General features: G+C 39.4%; 1 protein-coding gene across 8 annotated transcripts in view; it reads right to left on the bottom strand.

The window, feature by feature from the left end:
* LOC122792271 (kinesin light chain 1-like) overlaps positions 1 to 17,204 on the bottom strand; it is a 1,642,552-nt gene that overhangs the window by 521,034 nt on the left and 1,104,314 nt on the right. For 6 of the 8 annotated variants that reach the window (XM_044060031.1, XM_044060024.1, XM_044060029.1 and 3 more), the window contains one exon: positions 9,661 to 9,822. In XM_044060031.1, coding sequence (XP_043915966.1) covers positions 9,661 to 9,822 — 162 coding nt within the window. The remainder of the gene's footprint in view (positions 1 to 9,660; positions 9,823 to 17,204) is intronic. The other 2 variants (XM_044060030.1, XM_044060032.1) reach the window with 1 other exon arrangement.

Below are 17,204 nucleotides of genomic sequence, written 5' to 3'. Positions count from 1 at the left end.
GTAAGCTTGCTCACAAAGTTACAATATCAAACATTAAGGTCCACACTAGAATAACGACAACTAGGGTTCTTTACAAGCCTAGCCGTGCAATCCAACCCAGTTTTAGGTCCTAGACTTACTATATGGTAGGGTATATGTTAGTAAGGAGGTAACTAAAGGTTGTGTGTGTGTGGGGTATGTTAGTTGGTGATTAATTTACTTACTGTCGACCTCTGTTCATCAAAGAAAAGGGGCCAGGCCTGGGGTGAATCTGTGATTTCCCATCATTGGATCATAGATCAAGGTTTCTTTTGAACAGGGTCAGGAATGAACTTCGCTTCATGTAGATGGGGAGCTTATTCCATACCACAGGGATCATTTGAGACACATATCGGGTCCCTCCAGCAGGTTCGATTTATGTTGTAGACACAGTTCAGCTCCCTTGGATCTAGTGTTTCTGGTGGTGTTTGTCTTGCAGATGTGCAAGAGATCTATCAGAGCTGTACCCAAGGACAACTTCTATGCTAGGCATAAATTACCCCTCAGTAACCAGTACAAGACTGCATATGGAGATATGACCTTAAGGAGATCTGTGTAGGATAGAGTAATCACACCCTGGATTCTCCTTTTGAGGAAACTTTCAGGCTAACTGCTGTAAATGTCTGACTAGGTAAATGCCAAATGGGGCATTCTACTCAATGATGGGTATGATAAGGACTGAGAAGAGTGGTACTATTACTTTCTTGGACCTGGGTGCCATATTCTTGCTTATGAGTTGGGAGATAAGAGTTATTTTCTTACTATCTTGGCTACGTATTGTTTGAATGCCAGATTACTGACTACATATGTTACCAGATCCATAAATATTGGGTTAACTCTTAGGGGTGTTTTATTAATGAAGTAATTAGCTTGGGTTGACACTTTTCCAAAGGGCACTATAATACATTTCTTTGTATTGAGTTTTAATCTGTAGCTTTTGCACCAGTCATTTGTTTGTGTTACCTGTAGAATGTTGGTGCTGTGAGAGGAATCTATGACAGCACCCAATTTACAGTCATTTGTAAACTTGATGAGCTAGAGGCCTTTGATATCAGCTTTGATTTGCAAGAAGAAGATGCAAACAGGTGCGGGCCCAACACACAGCCCTGGAATACTCCACTGGTGATTGGTCTCTGAGGAGGTGGTCTCGTCAATCTTTTCTTCCTGGGTCCTATCTGAGCCAGCTGGCAATCTATTGAATTATATAGGGATTTATGTCTAGTCCTGAGAGTTTGTCAACAGTACCAGAGTGGGGTAATGTACTGAAAGCCTTGGCCAGGTCAAGGTAAGCAGTATACACCATTTTCCACTTATCCATATCCACAGTCCACCAGATTAATTAGGTAAGACCTTCCTTCACCAAAGCCAAACTGCAATAGGTCCATTATCTGCAGGTTGCCAATATCCTTGTTGACCATTTTATTGATAAGTCTAATATGCAAAGCCATGGAATGAATTGTCAGACGGATGTGACTGTAGTTCCCTGGGTTAGATGATGGTCGCCCTTATGCAATGGGATGACTGTCGTGGCCTCCATTCAACTGGTACATGACCTACTTTGAGGCTGTAATTCAAGGCCCTTGAAGTGGTCCTGCTAGACCATGTTTTAGGCTATTTAGGAGGCTACTGGGGATATTGTCAGGGACCACTGAAGGGTAGGCTATGGAAGACTTCCAGGAAAGGGGTGACAAGAAGATAAATGTATTGCTGTAAGAGTCAAACAGAGCAAAATGCTACAGCTGAGCAATGTCTTGACTAGCAAAGAAGTCAACCTGCAGAGTCCCGTAGAACTGCAAGAACTGGCTGACACTCATACGTAATGTTGACAGATCTGCCAAGTATGCTCACTGAAGTGTTCAACTAATCTGGGAGATAAAAATGCTTGCAAAGCTATGTGGTGCAGGATTCATTTCCAATTGCCCAGTGCTTCTCAGTATAACTGGTAAGATTAGTTGTCGCCCTGCATGTTAATATACCTTGTCAGAGATGTGAAGTCTGTACTGATTTGAGGAGATCCCATAAGTACAATAGGCTGGAAGGTCTTCACGGAGGAAGGCACTGTTATCAGTTCCTTCATGCTAATGTAAAGGAAGTGATCTTAAGAAGAACTCTTGAGACTGATGAAATTCTCCCCAGTCATACTCTACAGCAAATGCATTCAGTTACCTGCATAGGACTTTGAAAACTAAAAAATAAATGTACACTTCAATGCAGGTTTTCTGGATGTTATGCTAAAATGTTTGTGTGAAAACTGTGTCTTCATTCTATTTTTTCCACACTTGTTGGACAGTCTTCATTTATAGCTGTGTGTCATAACATACCTACATATGAAAATGTGAACTCCAAAACTTTTATTGTCTTTCTGTGTCACATGCTAGTACTGACATGTGAAGCATGAAGACTAAGAACTTGAACATTCTAGGGAAGCAAAACCAGTGTATGCACAAAACACATAATGGTTCCCAGAAATTCAGTCTAATGTAAATGATCTGCCCTGGACTTCTTTAGATTTGGTGCTTTAACCATAGTCAGAAATAGGTTCTGAAGTGTCTCCAAGTGCTGAAATAAAAGCTGAGAAAGTGCAGCAAATACCTGCTAATCCACAGCTATGAAAATACATAAAATGTATTTAAGCCAATGTGGAAAAATATGGGGAAAGGCATTTGGTAATGACTGCTGGATATGGACAAAGGCCAGAAGGTAGTTATAGATACTATAAACGGAAATTTTCCAGATGGAATCTTGAGTCTTTCTTCTTTGACTGACATAATGGAATACACAAACTCCTCCATATCCAACACCACAATCCAGGACTCGATACATTAGTGGCAAATATATTTTTTTAATTTGTCAACTACGCAATCCCACTAGGAACACCTTTTCAGGGCTGAGAACAGAGCTACCCTGGCACTGTGACCATCTCAGTGTTTAACAGCAGGCAAATAGTGCATGATAGACAAACCCTGGATTGGCTTGCTTGATTGGCTCCCAGCCGGAAGCAGAGATATATTCTGGAGTGTTTGTCCATTTTTTTATGTGGTAATATGCATCCTGAAGATCTATCGAGCACATCCAGTCATCTTTTTCCAAAAATGGAAGGATAGACTGAACCGTGGTCATCTGGAATTTGGTCTGTTTGACAAAATTGTTTAGGATGTTGAGGTCTAAAACTGGCCTCCAATCCCCTGTCTTTTTTGGCACTAAAATGAATCCAGAGTTGAATCCGGATTATATCTGGTCTGGTGGGACTGTATGGATGAATTCTTTGGATCAGCTTTCGGATTTCTTCTGCTGCTGTGTACCTCTGACTGGGTGGAACATCGGGAATTCGCTTTTGTGGCCATGGGTAAAGATCGAAGGGGATGTGATAACCTCTGGTCATTATCTTCTACACCCAAGAATCCGTTATCAAATGTCAGGCTAAATGTGCATAACCTCTGGTCATTATCTTCTACACCCAAGAATCCGTTATCAAATGTCAGGCTAAATGTGCAGAGAGAATCTTCCCCCGACTGCTTACAGAGTTAAGTAATCGGGCCGCTCTTCAGGAGTGCTGGTAGGGCTGCCCACAGAAGGAATCCCTGGACCACTGGTTACACAGGCCCTCCTCTGCCTTGGGGAGGATGTCTTCCTAATGAATTCCCCCTCTGCCCCGGGGGGGGGGGGGAATCACCACTTGTGTCATGGAAAGGCCCTTGAGACTTCTTGAACCACGTCTTTCTGCTCCTCTGATTCCTAGAGTAGGATCATTGGAGAGTTGAAAAACATATGCCCATGGCAGAAAGGGTCTTGCTGTCCTTCTCACACTTGGCTAGCGTGTATTAACTCATGGCCCGAAAAGAGAGGAAGTGTCAACGGGAGCATTGATGAAGGTCGACTTAAAGGGGTCCGCAAAATCGCACAAGCGCATCCAGGCGTGACATGTCATAATACCTGCACCCGCTGCTCTGGCCGCCCCTTTGGTTGTGTGTGCAATCAACCGCATGCACGAGTTAGAAATGGACTCCAGAGTAGCAAGCTGTGAGGCAACTTTGTCAGGTACCTTCTCTGACATTGCTCCTGCTAACGATCCTGAGAGTTCTGTGATCCAGTCTTTCTGGAGGCAGGTGAAATGTGCCAAATACTTCAATGACCATATAGCAAAGATCGTTGAGGCAGAAACCCGCTTCCCTAGCCTTTCTATCGTCTAAGACTCCCTGTTTGGAGGATGGACAGCAGGACTCTTCTCTGCGAGTTCTTTCCTTGTTGCTGTCACCACCACCACCATAGCATCCACTGCCAAGCCTTTGGACCAATAGAGTTGATCCTCTTGGGGTAACAGTATGTTGTCTGGTCTTCAGGGAATAGGCTCAATGGTGTCAGGGGCTTCCAGGCATGTTGCACAATGAGCTTAAATAGTTCGTCTGCAGGTGGGGTCACCCAGAAAGTAGAGGGTCGAACACGGAACACCTGCAAAAATACAGATTCCTCAGAAGAAGGGTTGGTGGCCTTCCAATCACCCCTCTGTTTCAGGATCTCCAATATGTCTCCAAAGGAGACATCTTCAGGGGACAACCATGTCCCCTTCATCGTAAACTGTATCTTCCATGAGGGATTCCTCAGAGGAATCAATGGTGATTCCTCCTGCACAGTCTCTTACGAAGTGGCTCTTTTGGGGGAACATCTGAACAGGATTCCGTAGACAGGGTGCCCTGCAGTAAGGTATCTTGCGGCTCCTGTGCTCAATGTCCTGGTGTAGTGGACTGTCAGCTGTGGACCAGAGCACATGTACAAGTGCCATTCCGGTGGCAAAGGGACCAGCTGTGAGCCCGCTGAGGTGAGTGCCCTTCTCCCTAACCTGGGAGGCAGGCCCACCTGAAGAGGGATGGGAGCCCGGAACCAATAAGGACAACCTTGGAACCGGGGTCACACCCCACTCCGATGAGCCCGCCTCCAGGAGAGGAGCCATGAGAGGATTCAGAGCAGTCAGCAACTGGAACCGTAGACAGTGCTGTAGAAAAAATTGGTGCCGTACTATGGGTCATTGTGCCAATGGGCCAGTCACGGTCTCGAGGGTGGATCGGCTCTGACTGAGCAGAGGTCCACAGCATAGGATCTGAAGCCATGGTAAGATCGACCAGTGGAATTGAGGAAGCTGGCACCAGGATAGATGCCGGTATCGACGGCTCCAATACCTGCAGAGAGGTTGAAGGGGGAACATAGGTGGGAGTCTGTGGGGAAAACCCCTCAGCTCAGGGTGGGAGGGAGATCCTAGATGGAGTCGGAATGCCTCTGGCCGCTAGGAGCTGATCCACAAGTCTCACTACGTCGAACTCCAAAAGGATCTTGGTGGAACGGGTTGACATCCCCAGTGGAGATTCAGGTCAGTCAAGGAATGGACTTCATTGTTGTCCAGCACAAGGGTCGATTGACGGGGAATATCGGGTCCTGGCCAGTGTCTCGACCTTCGGCACCGCAGTTGTAGGACCAGATGATGAGGGGAGGGAAGTGATCATTTTAAGAGAGACCATCGTTGGTGCCGAGAGAGTCTGGGGTATCGTGGGAGGTGTCGGTACCATGGAAAAAGTAGATGTAGTCAGTTCCGTAGACAAGGAGGGTGCCGTGGGTGGAGTTTTGGACTCCAGTGCCATAGTAGGAATACAAGACATTTTCACGTGTTTCTGTTTCGTGGGTTTGAGAAGACGAAGTCAAAGAGGTGCTCCTCTTCTTTGACTCTTTAGGAGGGGTTGAGACAGCCGCCTCAGATTAAGCCTCCGAAAAAGAGGTTTTCAAGAGACCCTTTAAAATCAATTTGTTTTTATGTTCAGCCAAGGTGTGGGCACTAAAGCCTTTACAAAGATCGCAAGGTGGTTGAATCTTCAAGTGCGCATCTCAAATACAATAAACACAGGACATATGTCCCTCAGAATTTGGCATTTTCCTGCCACGTTTATCACACTGCTTAAGCCTTGTAGTGCCCTTTTTATCAGACATTCTAGAAAAGGCATTCTCAACAGACAGGAAAATATCAACAAAAATATCAGCAAAACAGACAGCAGTTTAGAGGACTACTTATCACAAATAATATGTTGACGCACACTCAACAGTAAGCAAGTACACACATCAAAGGGGGAAAAGTTTTTTTTTTTTTTTTTTTACCATTACCAACAATGGTTAAGAAAGTATACGCAACAGGTAAGGAAAGGAAGAGAGGAGAACACCAACGGTGGCATTAAAAGATACCAAAGGGTAGAAGGGAGGGGCCTGTACCAACGATGGTACAAAAAATATACCAAAAGGTAAAGGTAAAAAGGGAAAGAAATTCACTCACACAGAAAATAAACTATCACTAACTATAGACAACTAAAGTTTAAGGACTAAAGATAATTTGACTGAAAAAGTTAAAGGATTTGTAAATAAAACAAAGCACTTAGCTTGAGAGCTGGCTTGACACATCTTGAACTCCAAGCGACAAACGAGAACTGAGGAGAGAAGGAGAGGGGCACTACGAGTATTCTTAGCTTGTGAGTTTTTGGCTGGTGCGAGCTTGTATATCAGCCGAGTTAGTTCCGAGGACAGAACCGAATTCCATTCATCATCATGAATGACTGAAGATTAACAACATCAGATCTTCTGTTTTACAGCTGCCACAGTTTACTACTGTTTCTAAATTCTTAAATATATCTTCATCAAAGATTGTCCAGACAAAACACCCAAATCTCGTTCTTACTAGCACCAGGGAAAGGCCAAGTTCTGATCCCTACATGACACCTTAGAGTTACCTCAGTAGCTGCAAACTGTATAGGTGCATCTTTTCAGAACATTAACATTAACTAAAACAAACAAAAACAATTTGGATGGATGACTGACTGGAAGATCATCATCTGATCCTTCCATCATTCATAATTTTAATGGCTTTCTCTATTCCATCCATGTGTGAGATGCAGCCATTTTGCTGCTTATGTTTCAGACTCTCACTGCCAAACATCCAACACATTCACTTTTCTCAATATGCTGTAGTATTTTCTTTTAGACCAATTACGCTAACCAAATCTTATACAAACCAGGAGCTGATTACCTGTCCCTAAATCAATTACGTCTTGTCAACCCTCCCAATACACATTATCAACAGGTAGACTCAAGCCTTTAAAAAATATCCAAATGCCCTGTCTGTGTGAAAGGGAGTTCCAACCTCTAGTCTTTCTTACAGATCTGCCTTACTACTTTCCTAAACTGGTAACATTTTGGAGACTAACTGCTATGCACCTTACAAAAATGTTCAGCTGTATGATCCATTCACCATGACAGCATATACTCAAAACTAGGGATCAGTAATACTGTAGAATTTAAGACACTTGGGAATCAGCCCAGAAGAATGTCTACTCATCCAGCTAGGCTTCTAGAGTTTCAGACGACATACCTGGAGCACAGCCTCTCTCTTCCCTATACTGAAGGCATCATCTGAGGACAAAGGGTAAGAAAGGGAGATCAACCCATGCCACCTAAGTTTTACTGTTATGTGACTATGTCTCTTTCAACAGTTCAGAATTTTCTGAACCACAGATGCACATTCCTGCTACAAATTTTAGCAGCATGAATGAAGGCTCTGACACAGAAACCTCCTGTCCTGAAGGGTTTGAAAACTATTGACTTTCTAGGAACAGCTTTAGGCACTGCAATCATTTTTTTCTACAAATGGCTAACATAGTACTAGCTTCCAGTTAAATTTGTAAAAAGGAATGAATCAATAATAGAGACAGAATTGCTACAATCTAATTTTGTCCTGTTTTAATGTTTAGGCTGTTCAGACATGCTAAAATGCTTTTCCTCATTAAGAATACGTACAGGAAGTGATAAGAAAACAGCTGAAAAAAATCGTATTAATTCTGAAGTCATAAGGACACTGAAAAAAGAATTTCAGAATTACTATTAATAATAATAATAATAATAATAATAATAATACAGCTGAGACTGCAGGGTCAGGATAAAGTCATAGTCATACCTCTCAACTGCCCAGATTTTTCATAGAATGTCCAGATTTTTGCCTCATATTTTTGGTCTGTTCCTCATAAAATGTGTGTTTTTCTGGCAAATCACTGGAATGATCTAGGATTGAAGTCATCAAATAATGACATGCATTTGAGTTTCAGACTTCAAACTATTAAAACAATATGTTAACACAAACCCTGTTAATCTAGCAACTTTCTAAGTTTAAAAGAGCAATATTTAAAATCTGTCCTTACTTACAGGCCTTTGTTCCCCTCATTTTATCTGGCTTTGTCCATATTTCTTGCGCTAAAAGGTTGAGAGGTATGGTCATAGTTAATAAAAAAATACTGCCCAACCTTACAGAAGGTACTGCTCATATACTCAGCTATTCTCCCAATTAGTAGTTAAGGGTGTACAACAAACTGCTAAAAAATGGTTTTACTACAGACTTTCTGACTATTAATCTTACAACTAGCATGGTAGGGCATTATCCACTTTATGGCAACTAGTTTCAGTCTCCTGCCTGGTATTACAAACACTATCCAAAACTTAAAGGTAGCTAAAGCAGTGTACTGTCCTTTTTATATTACACCTGGTACTAGACATTACTACGTACCAAGATTCGTTCAAACAACAGTACACCCAGTGAAGATTATTTTGTTACATCTACACTTTCTGTTCATATCTTTCTGTACTGCTGCATGTATATAACTCCTAAATTTAGAGTGTTGGTGTGCTGCTCCCTCATTTCACAACATGTAGTAAAAACACTGCCACTAATATTCTACACAGCACTAGAGTGTTACTTCAACTTGACAAGATGCAATGATGATGACAGTTGACACCTAAATTCTTAATCTCTCAGTTGCCGAAGCTAAGCACTGCTCCAAAAAGCTAACCTGATAAAGCCACACCCAAAAAAAACTACTTGCAGCATCGATGGCAGTACAGAACAGCACTCAAAATACAGCTAAACAATTTAGATGAGCACACTAGCATTCTGTTAATGCATAAATGCAAGGCTTTATCATAGTGTAGCCAACATCAGTGTTTCACATGTAGCCAAAAGTTCAGTGAGTTGGAATCGAAAGAAAGTCTATAAAAGATGAATAGAAGAGTGAAACTACAGTTCAGACACTGCTTGAAATACCATCAAAATAATGTATCAAAAAAGGAATACAAACAATGCACTGACAAGTTGCAGCTGATGAAAGAACTACTTCAACTCCTAATGCCCCATTACATTAAATGGCATATATCTACCTTATTAGGAAAAGGGCAACACCAATTCTGAATGAAAGCATTAATACCACAACAGACACTAAACAGGAAGACAGGACCATCATGAAAGTAAACGAGAAAAACACAACACAAAAGATATGAATGTAGTCAACATGCACTGTAAAATGTTCTCACATTATGATACCACTGTAAGACTAATTTCACCACTAAGTCTGGTCCTTGTCAGATACTGCTGCTGTCCATTAAGTACAATGTGATACAGAATCAGGCTGTGAGAACATCTCAGTGAGACTAAGTCTTCAACAGCATTATCTGAAACAGGATCTGTGAACACCCAAACTGCTGCTTACCACAACCAGAAGCACACTATCATTTCAGAGTTTTGAGTCAGTTCTAATTAAAATTCTTTCTTGAGAGTGGCACTGTACTCACCCCATTCCAGTCCACGTTCATACTCACTTCCTCTCCTCCTTCTGTACCACTTTCATATTTTACACTTCCACTCCCAAAGCTATCTCGGCTCCGTCGGCGTTCAATAGTCTCGCCATCCTTCAGAATCTCAACAACTCTTGTCTGATTGATAGGATCAAGGCCCTATAAAAAGAAATAGTAATGCACATTATAGAAAGGATTGTTAAATCCTAGCTTCCTAACCAGGTTTCATATTCTATTTCATGTATAACAGACTTCAATAAATAAAACTGTAATAAAACAGCTATAAAAATCAAATCTGTCAAAGGCAATATTTTGTAACAATTTCTCAGTGGTTATAATAATGGTCTTTAATTACATGCTATACCGCATGGTTATCAATGTAACCTAAAGACGATTAAGTTCTGCGACTACAACACACAACACTGACATTTTCTTGCATGCTTAATTTTTTACTTGTTTTACTGTATTATTTCTTCAAGTTTCTTAAAGGAAAAATGGGATGTGATCAGAACCCACTGTTAGAAAAATACAAAATAAAAATAAATACATCAATACACCACTTCCTGTTAAGCTAACAACAGCAGGAAATTCTGACAAAACTTTCAAGCTTACATTTCTCTCTCAAAATGTAGAGGGCAAGAGAAAAACTAGGAAAATCCTGTGCTTTGCTAAATTATTCCAGAGATCTTATGTGGGATTTCAAGTTGAAAGTTTGTTTAGCCCATCAGCAAAAACATAGCTATACTGGTTATAATAACAGATCATTAAGCTTAAAAGCTTGAGGGAACAAGGCTGGTAAGAAATATGGCTGTAGAAAAAGTAAAAGTATTTCTTGTGCTCCTAAAGAAATATTGCCACACAAACATATTTCCTTGTAAAAAATTATCTAAGAATATAATTTAAGTACTGATTACATACAATGGATTAAAAGGACAAAATGAAAGCTTATGGGAACAAAATGATTTGCATCAACTCCAGTTAAGTGCATATTCCCCTACATATTCACAGGCATTAATTAATAATAACAGGGCATATATATCATACATTCTCTAGACACTTGAGTATGAAATATATGCAACATACACATGAGTTACAGTTTAGGAATCAATGACTGAATAGGCTGGGGAAAAGTATAACAGATAAGAAATGCATCTGCTATATGAATAATGAAGTAAATGTATTGTGTATTAGTTGGAGTGTGTTCTACTGATGACAAATTAAGGAAAGAAAATTCTATATCATACCATTTTAACTGGATGTAATTTTGAAATAATGTTAATAAGTGGTAAAAAAGAAATGGCTGCACTTCTTTTTCAATAAAAAAATTACCACCCTTAATAAGGTTGTTGTCACCTTGAATGGAATTTTGAAGATTAGAAGAACATTAACACAAATAACGAATAAGTGATTTTTAATGGATTTTGGAACACGATTTAAAGTGCAATTTGTATTTTTGTAATTAGATATTGTACAGTGACTGAAACAACAAATGCTAAACGATCATCAAATAAAAATGAACTTGACTGATCTGACCTCGAATCTCTCCTGCTTTTGCTTCCTCCATTAACTTCATACCCTATCGCTCTGTTGCTCACTGCTGTTATTTTCTCATATTTCTCCTGGTAAGTCTCTTTCTCTACCGCTCTTTACAGATCTTACTCCTGGGATCCCCTGCAGTACTGTTCCTCACTACTCTCGGGTGTTCCCATTTGTATGAAGTATAAGCTACCTTTGGGTCTGACAGTGCTCCTGTACTGAGCCTAGTGACCTTACTGAGGGGGTTGGCCTTACTGGCTAACAGGGAACTAATTTCATATGGTCACACTGTTTTTCTCTATACAATTAAAATTCATGAAATTAGCATTGTTACACAGTCTTTTTCTCTCTTTAATGCCTCCTTTTCTGTGCTTGTTGTCTGCACATTAAGGTTCATATTCCCTTTCATGCTACTTCTTTTGTCTCCATTCATGTCTGGAGTGTTCCACCTTTCCCTATCTGTAACTGGTTTCTCTGTCTTGCTGGCTGCTATCACTGTTCATTAGGAAAGAGAAGCTAAGTTCAGGTAGCACAGTTGCTACTGTCATTATACCGATGTTTCAAAACACAATTAAGATCGGACATTTTTAAGCATTTTAGAGTTTTTAGTTGAGTCTAGAACATGAGCTGCTGTTACAAAAGGAGTAATTGGTAAGGCATATTAAATTACTGCATGACAACTGTAAGAATCAGTCAGAGGAGGTTTGAAAAGATAAGGGAGAGAGAGACTGGAAGGTCAATTTACAAAGAAACAATGGGAGGACATATGTATGGCTCCCAAGTATGCAATAAGGTCTAGAAGGTTTAGGTTTTTGTGTGGAAGTGTTTGCATAGGTTATCTTTATACACCAAGGAGACTTCAAAGATTTTTTTCCTCAGATAAGCAACAAATGCTGGAGATGTGATGAGAGAGAAGTAACTCAGAACACTGTTTTTTGGAATATAACAAGGTGTCAATTTTTAAAAACTTGCAAAGCAATATTTTATTATAAATGTTGGGGGAGCAAATGGTTGTATCTAAGGAAATGACTGTTTTGAGCTGGGGAAAAAAGGGTCTAAACTGTGTAAACATAATAAGGCCTTACTAGCTTTAGTGCTACTGGGTACTAAAAAAAGCAAGTACTACAAAATGCAGACCAGACTCTAAACCAACTACAACTTGTTGTTTGTCTTTCGGCTTTTTCCCGGTAAGGGGTCGCCACAGCGGAACTCCGGTCCGCTAATGATTGGCAGTAGATTTTTATGAAATGCCGAGATGCCAGCTTGACGCCCAACGTTCAACGAAGGCACGCCCATTTACGCACGCATGTCTTTTCGAACGCTACCCAACCACAGGGAGGACATGCAGACTCCACACAGAAGGCACTCCCAAGCCAAGCCGAGAATCGAACGGGAGAACCTCTTGCTGTGAGATAACAATGCTACCGCCGTACTAAAGTATTGAATTATTAAATTGTAAAGGAGATCAAATAAAAAAAAAAAAAAAAAAAAAAAAAAAAAACAGAAGTGGGAGCTTTAGGAAAGAAGGGCACATTACATACAAATTTGTGGGAATAATATGTACAGAATAACGTTCAAGACAAGGGGTGAGGATTGAGGGTTAATAAATGGTAGGAACTGAGCAACTTACACAATATTAGTGTGCATGATTATTGTTAAAAACATTTACTAATAAATGAAAATGATTAGAAATATCACTATGGTTTGTCTTCTTTTCTACTGTTTTTAATTTATCCAAGTCTTTTGGGTTTCTAATACGAGGACAAGAATGGACCCCGCAATGTGCCCAGTAATGACTCTTTCTGCAATTCGTATGGCATTACATGAATTGGTAACATATCTAAATATGATTGTAAATTCTTTTTTATAAGACCAGTTGCTCCTACTACTACTGGAACTGTCTTGGGTATCTTTCTTCCACATGGCTCTTGTTTCTGCCTGCCGATCGAGGTATTTTATGACTTCTCTTTCTGTACGTAAGACACTATAGTCACTAGGTGTGGCGATTTCAATGATCAATGCTACTTTTGTCTTCTTTTCTTGGACCACTATATCCAGTTTTCTAGCATCTATCTTTTGGTCTGTTGGTATTGGATGATCCCATGTGATGTAAACTTAACAATTTTCTATGATTCTCCGTGGCTCATGTTTCCAGTGTTTTTCAGCCACTTCGGTACTATAATGTTTGCACAATCTCCAGTGTAACAATCTCGACACAATATTATGCTTTTCAGTATACAGTCCCTCTGCCATTAGAGAGTTGCAACCAGCAATAAGGTGTGTGACTGTTTCCAGTTTGGTTCCACAAAACCTACATATGTCTGTTTCTCTCACATGTTCAATGGACTTAGTAAACCAGCGTGTACATAGCCCACTATCTTGGGCTGCCAATATTAACCTTTCATTTCTTGATGTAAATTCACCTCTCCTTAACCATTCCTGCGTTCGTTCTTGATCAACATGAGGCTCTTCCAGAAGTTTTCTATACTTGCAACTATATTTATGTTTTTTCCACATTTCTTGCCTTCTCACCTGATCCTTCACCTTATATTCTTTCTTTTGTTTAGCACATTCAGTTGCTGCCTGTTTTTTATCCACTTCTGGTTTGATTTCCATTCTTGCTTGACGCTGATATGCTTCTGTTAAATTAAGCAGAGATGTCATCTTAGATTTAGTCTCCTCATGTTTCAAAACTTTCACCACATTTGGATCTTGTGAGGTCAGTAGATATGTGTGGAGTCCCACGATTACAGATCTATACATGTAATCAATTTCAAGGAGGCCCATCCCTCCTTCAGAACAGGGAATATATACTCTTGGTATACACTAATTTTTATAAATCATTTGGTGAGAATGAAGCATCATTCTAGTTTTAAAATCCAATCTACCCGACACTTTATGGGGCCAGTCAATCACTCCAAAACTATAAGTTAGGACAGGAAGAGCAAATTGATTTATAGCTTGGATCTTGTTCCTAGGTCTCAGTGCTTCTTCTAAAGTACTCCTTACTAAGCTTTATTCGCATTTGTTCATGTTTTATTGCTGATCCTTCATCAATTCTCAAGTATTTATACACCCCCTCTTGCTCAAGTTCTTTTATATCACATTCTTGTCCCAAACTGATGTTTTCCTGGTGCTGCAATTTTCATTTTTTAAAGGTTGCTTTTGCACATTTATCAAGACCAAACGACATTCCAATATCATCTGAAAAAGTTTTAACAACCTGCAGCTGTGCTTTCAGTTCCTCATCTGATGAGCTATAGAATTTTAAATCATCGACAAAGAGAAGATGAGAAGTCATTAGACTTTGATGTTTTCTAGAAGCCAAATTATAGCCATAGCCTAAGCTGTTAAGTAAACAGCTTAATGGGTTAATGGGAAGGCAGAATAGCAAGGGTGACAGAGAGTCATCCTGAAATATCCCCCTTTGGATTTTTATCTCTGGGATAATAATCTGTCCTTTATCATGGCTTAACTGCAAAGTGGTCTGCCACTATTTCATGGTTACTGTAATATAATCAATCAGTGTAGGATGTACCTTATACATTTTTAAGCATTCTTTTATCCATGAATGTGGGATACTATCAAATGCTTTTTTATAGTCAATCCATGCCATACTTAGATTCTTCCCTTTCTTACAGTTATCCACTATAACTTTTTTTAACAACAAATGATCATTTGTCCCATATGACTTTCTTTTATTGCCCTTTTGTTTTACTGCCATAATTGAGTTTTCTTCTAAATGACTATAAACCCTATTGGCGTCAATCCCCGTGTATAGTTTACACTTCGTCGGAAGACAAGTTATTGGTCTACAATTTTTAGGGTAGCATGCAGGTTCACTCTTAAGTAAGATTATTGTTTTTCCTGTTGCTAACCAGTGCTGTGTCTGTTCGGGGTGTGCATATAAATAGTTCTTACTCATGGCTAAATCCTCATGTAAAGAAGTTAATACTTTAATCCAAAAGTTAGGTACTGCATCTGGGCCTGGGGTTTTCCAATTAGAGGCTTTTCTCAACTTTGTTTCAATCTCTCTCTGGCTGTTATTTCATCCCATTACATATCCTGTACCTTTAAACTTCTTATTCTTTCTTTTACTTCTTCTATCCATTTAGCATGTTTGTTATGTTCCACAGGATCTTCATAGATACTTCTCCAAAATGCATCTACTTCCTCTTTTTTTGGCGGTCTATCAATTCCTTTTATCTTATTTCCCAATTCTCTATAAAACTTTTTTGGGTCATCAGTAAATTGCTTATTTTGTGTTTTTCCCTTATATTTATCTTCGTATCTTCTGAGTCTTTCCGCCTGTTTTGAAATTTTTAGTTTATCTCCAATAGTGCATAATAGATCCTGGTCTGTTCTAATACTGCGCATTGCTTTTATCACATCTATCTTTCTTAATATTTTTGTTGATATGTTCCCTCTTCTATAATCTTCTAACAATGACACTTCTTGTCTTAGCTGCTTTATAGTTTTCTCTATTCGATATTTCTATGATAGTACTTGCTTTGCCCCCCCCCCCTTTTCCCTCACTACTCTATGTTCCTGTGGTACAATTTTATCAGTTATTACTTTAGCAGCACAGTAATACATTCTGTTTACTTCTGTTATATTGCATGGATCTCTATGGACAGTCCTAATTACTGTGTTCATTTGTTTTATCAAGCTTCTGACTTTTGGGGTTTTATTAACCTTCTGCAGTCTATTTCTCTCACTAATCTTGATATATCTGTCTTTGTCTATTAAATCAAGCAACTCTTCTCTTAACTCCTTTTCTTTCATACTGAGGGCACATCCCTTGTTTTCCATTTCCTGCAGGTATTCTATAGAAAGTTCTATAAAATCTTCTTGTGGCACATTCTCTTCAGTTTCATCCTGTATCATCTGCTGTTCTGTCATATGGGAACTTACTGGCCTATCACTCCTCAACATTGACTGCATCAGAGTTTCCTGCTCCTTTCCTTCCTGTCTAGCTTCAAGTGAACTTTTATACTGGTTTCCTGTGGAAGGCTCCAAAATATCTTGATATGGCACCTGACCTGTTGCTTTCTGTTCCACTGGTTTCCCCTTAAATTTGGATATCCATTGCTCTATCCTGTTGTGGTGCTTTCTGCATTTGATATTCTACACTGAATCCTTCTCTTTGCAGCTGCCCCATAACCTCAGTTTCTATTTCTTTAACTTCTCCATTACTAATCTCTTTTTTTTTTTTTACTTTTCCTCTTAGTCTTCTTATTTTTTGCATTGTAAAGTTTTCCATATCTGTATTCCTTTGCCTGTATTTCTCTTCAAATATCTTTGGTGCTGCTCTTTTTGTATTGGTTAGCTTTGCTTTCTCCTTTGCATAAATATTACACCATATTAAATTTATTTTCCTTTCCCATGTCCATATTTCTTCTTCACATGTCTCCTGGTCTTCTTGCTTTTCATTATTCTGGGGACTCACTCCATCATGCTGTGATGTAGTCTGTTTTGACCTTCTACATTAAATCCTTCACTTCGCAGGCACTCCATAACTTCAATTTATTTAACTTCTACTTTATTTATCGTCTTTTCTACATTAAATATTTGTGCTTTTAGTCTTTTTATTATGAAGTTTTCCATATCTGGATGCCTTTGCCTGTATTTTTCTTCAAATATCTTTGAAACTGCCTTCTGTATATTAGTTAACTTGGCTTTCTCCTTTGCATAAATATTGCACCATATCAAATCTCTCTTTCTTTCCCAGGTCCATATTTCTTTTTTATAGTTTTCAAATATCTCTAGGTTTTGTTGTTTATATTTTCGCACTTCCTCAGAGGCTTCTTTTTCCAAAGAGATCAAAGTTTCTTGATCTATATACTGTTTTTCAAAAATTTGTTGCATTAATGAAAGCAATTTTTTATTTGAAGCTTGTGTAAGTTTTTCCTGCGGAAGTATTTTTCTTTCCTCTAATTTCTCTCTTAATCATTTCGTATATCTTGTGTCTGGAAATTCTGGGCTTTTTACATAATAGTAACAAT

This window comes from Protopterus annectens, chromosome 1.part2 (genome assembly GCF_019279795.1).
Source record: "Protopterus annectens isolate FY-2018-M chromosome 1.part2, PAN1.0, whole genome shotgun sequence".
NCBI lineage: Eukaryota > Metazoa > Chordata > Ceratodontiformes > Protopteridae > Protopterus > Protopterus annectens.
This window is presented reverse-complemented; position numbering and strand designations above follow the sequence as displayed.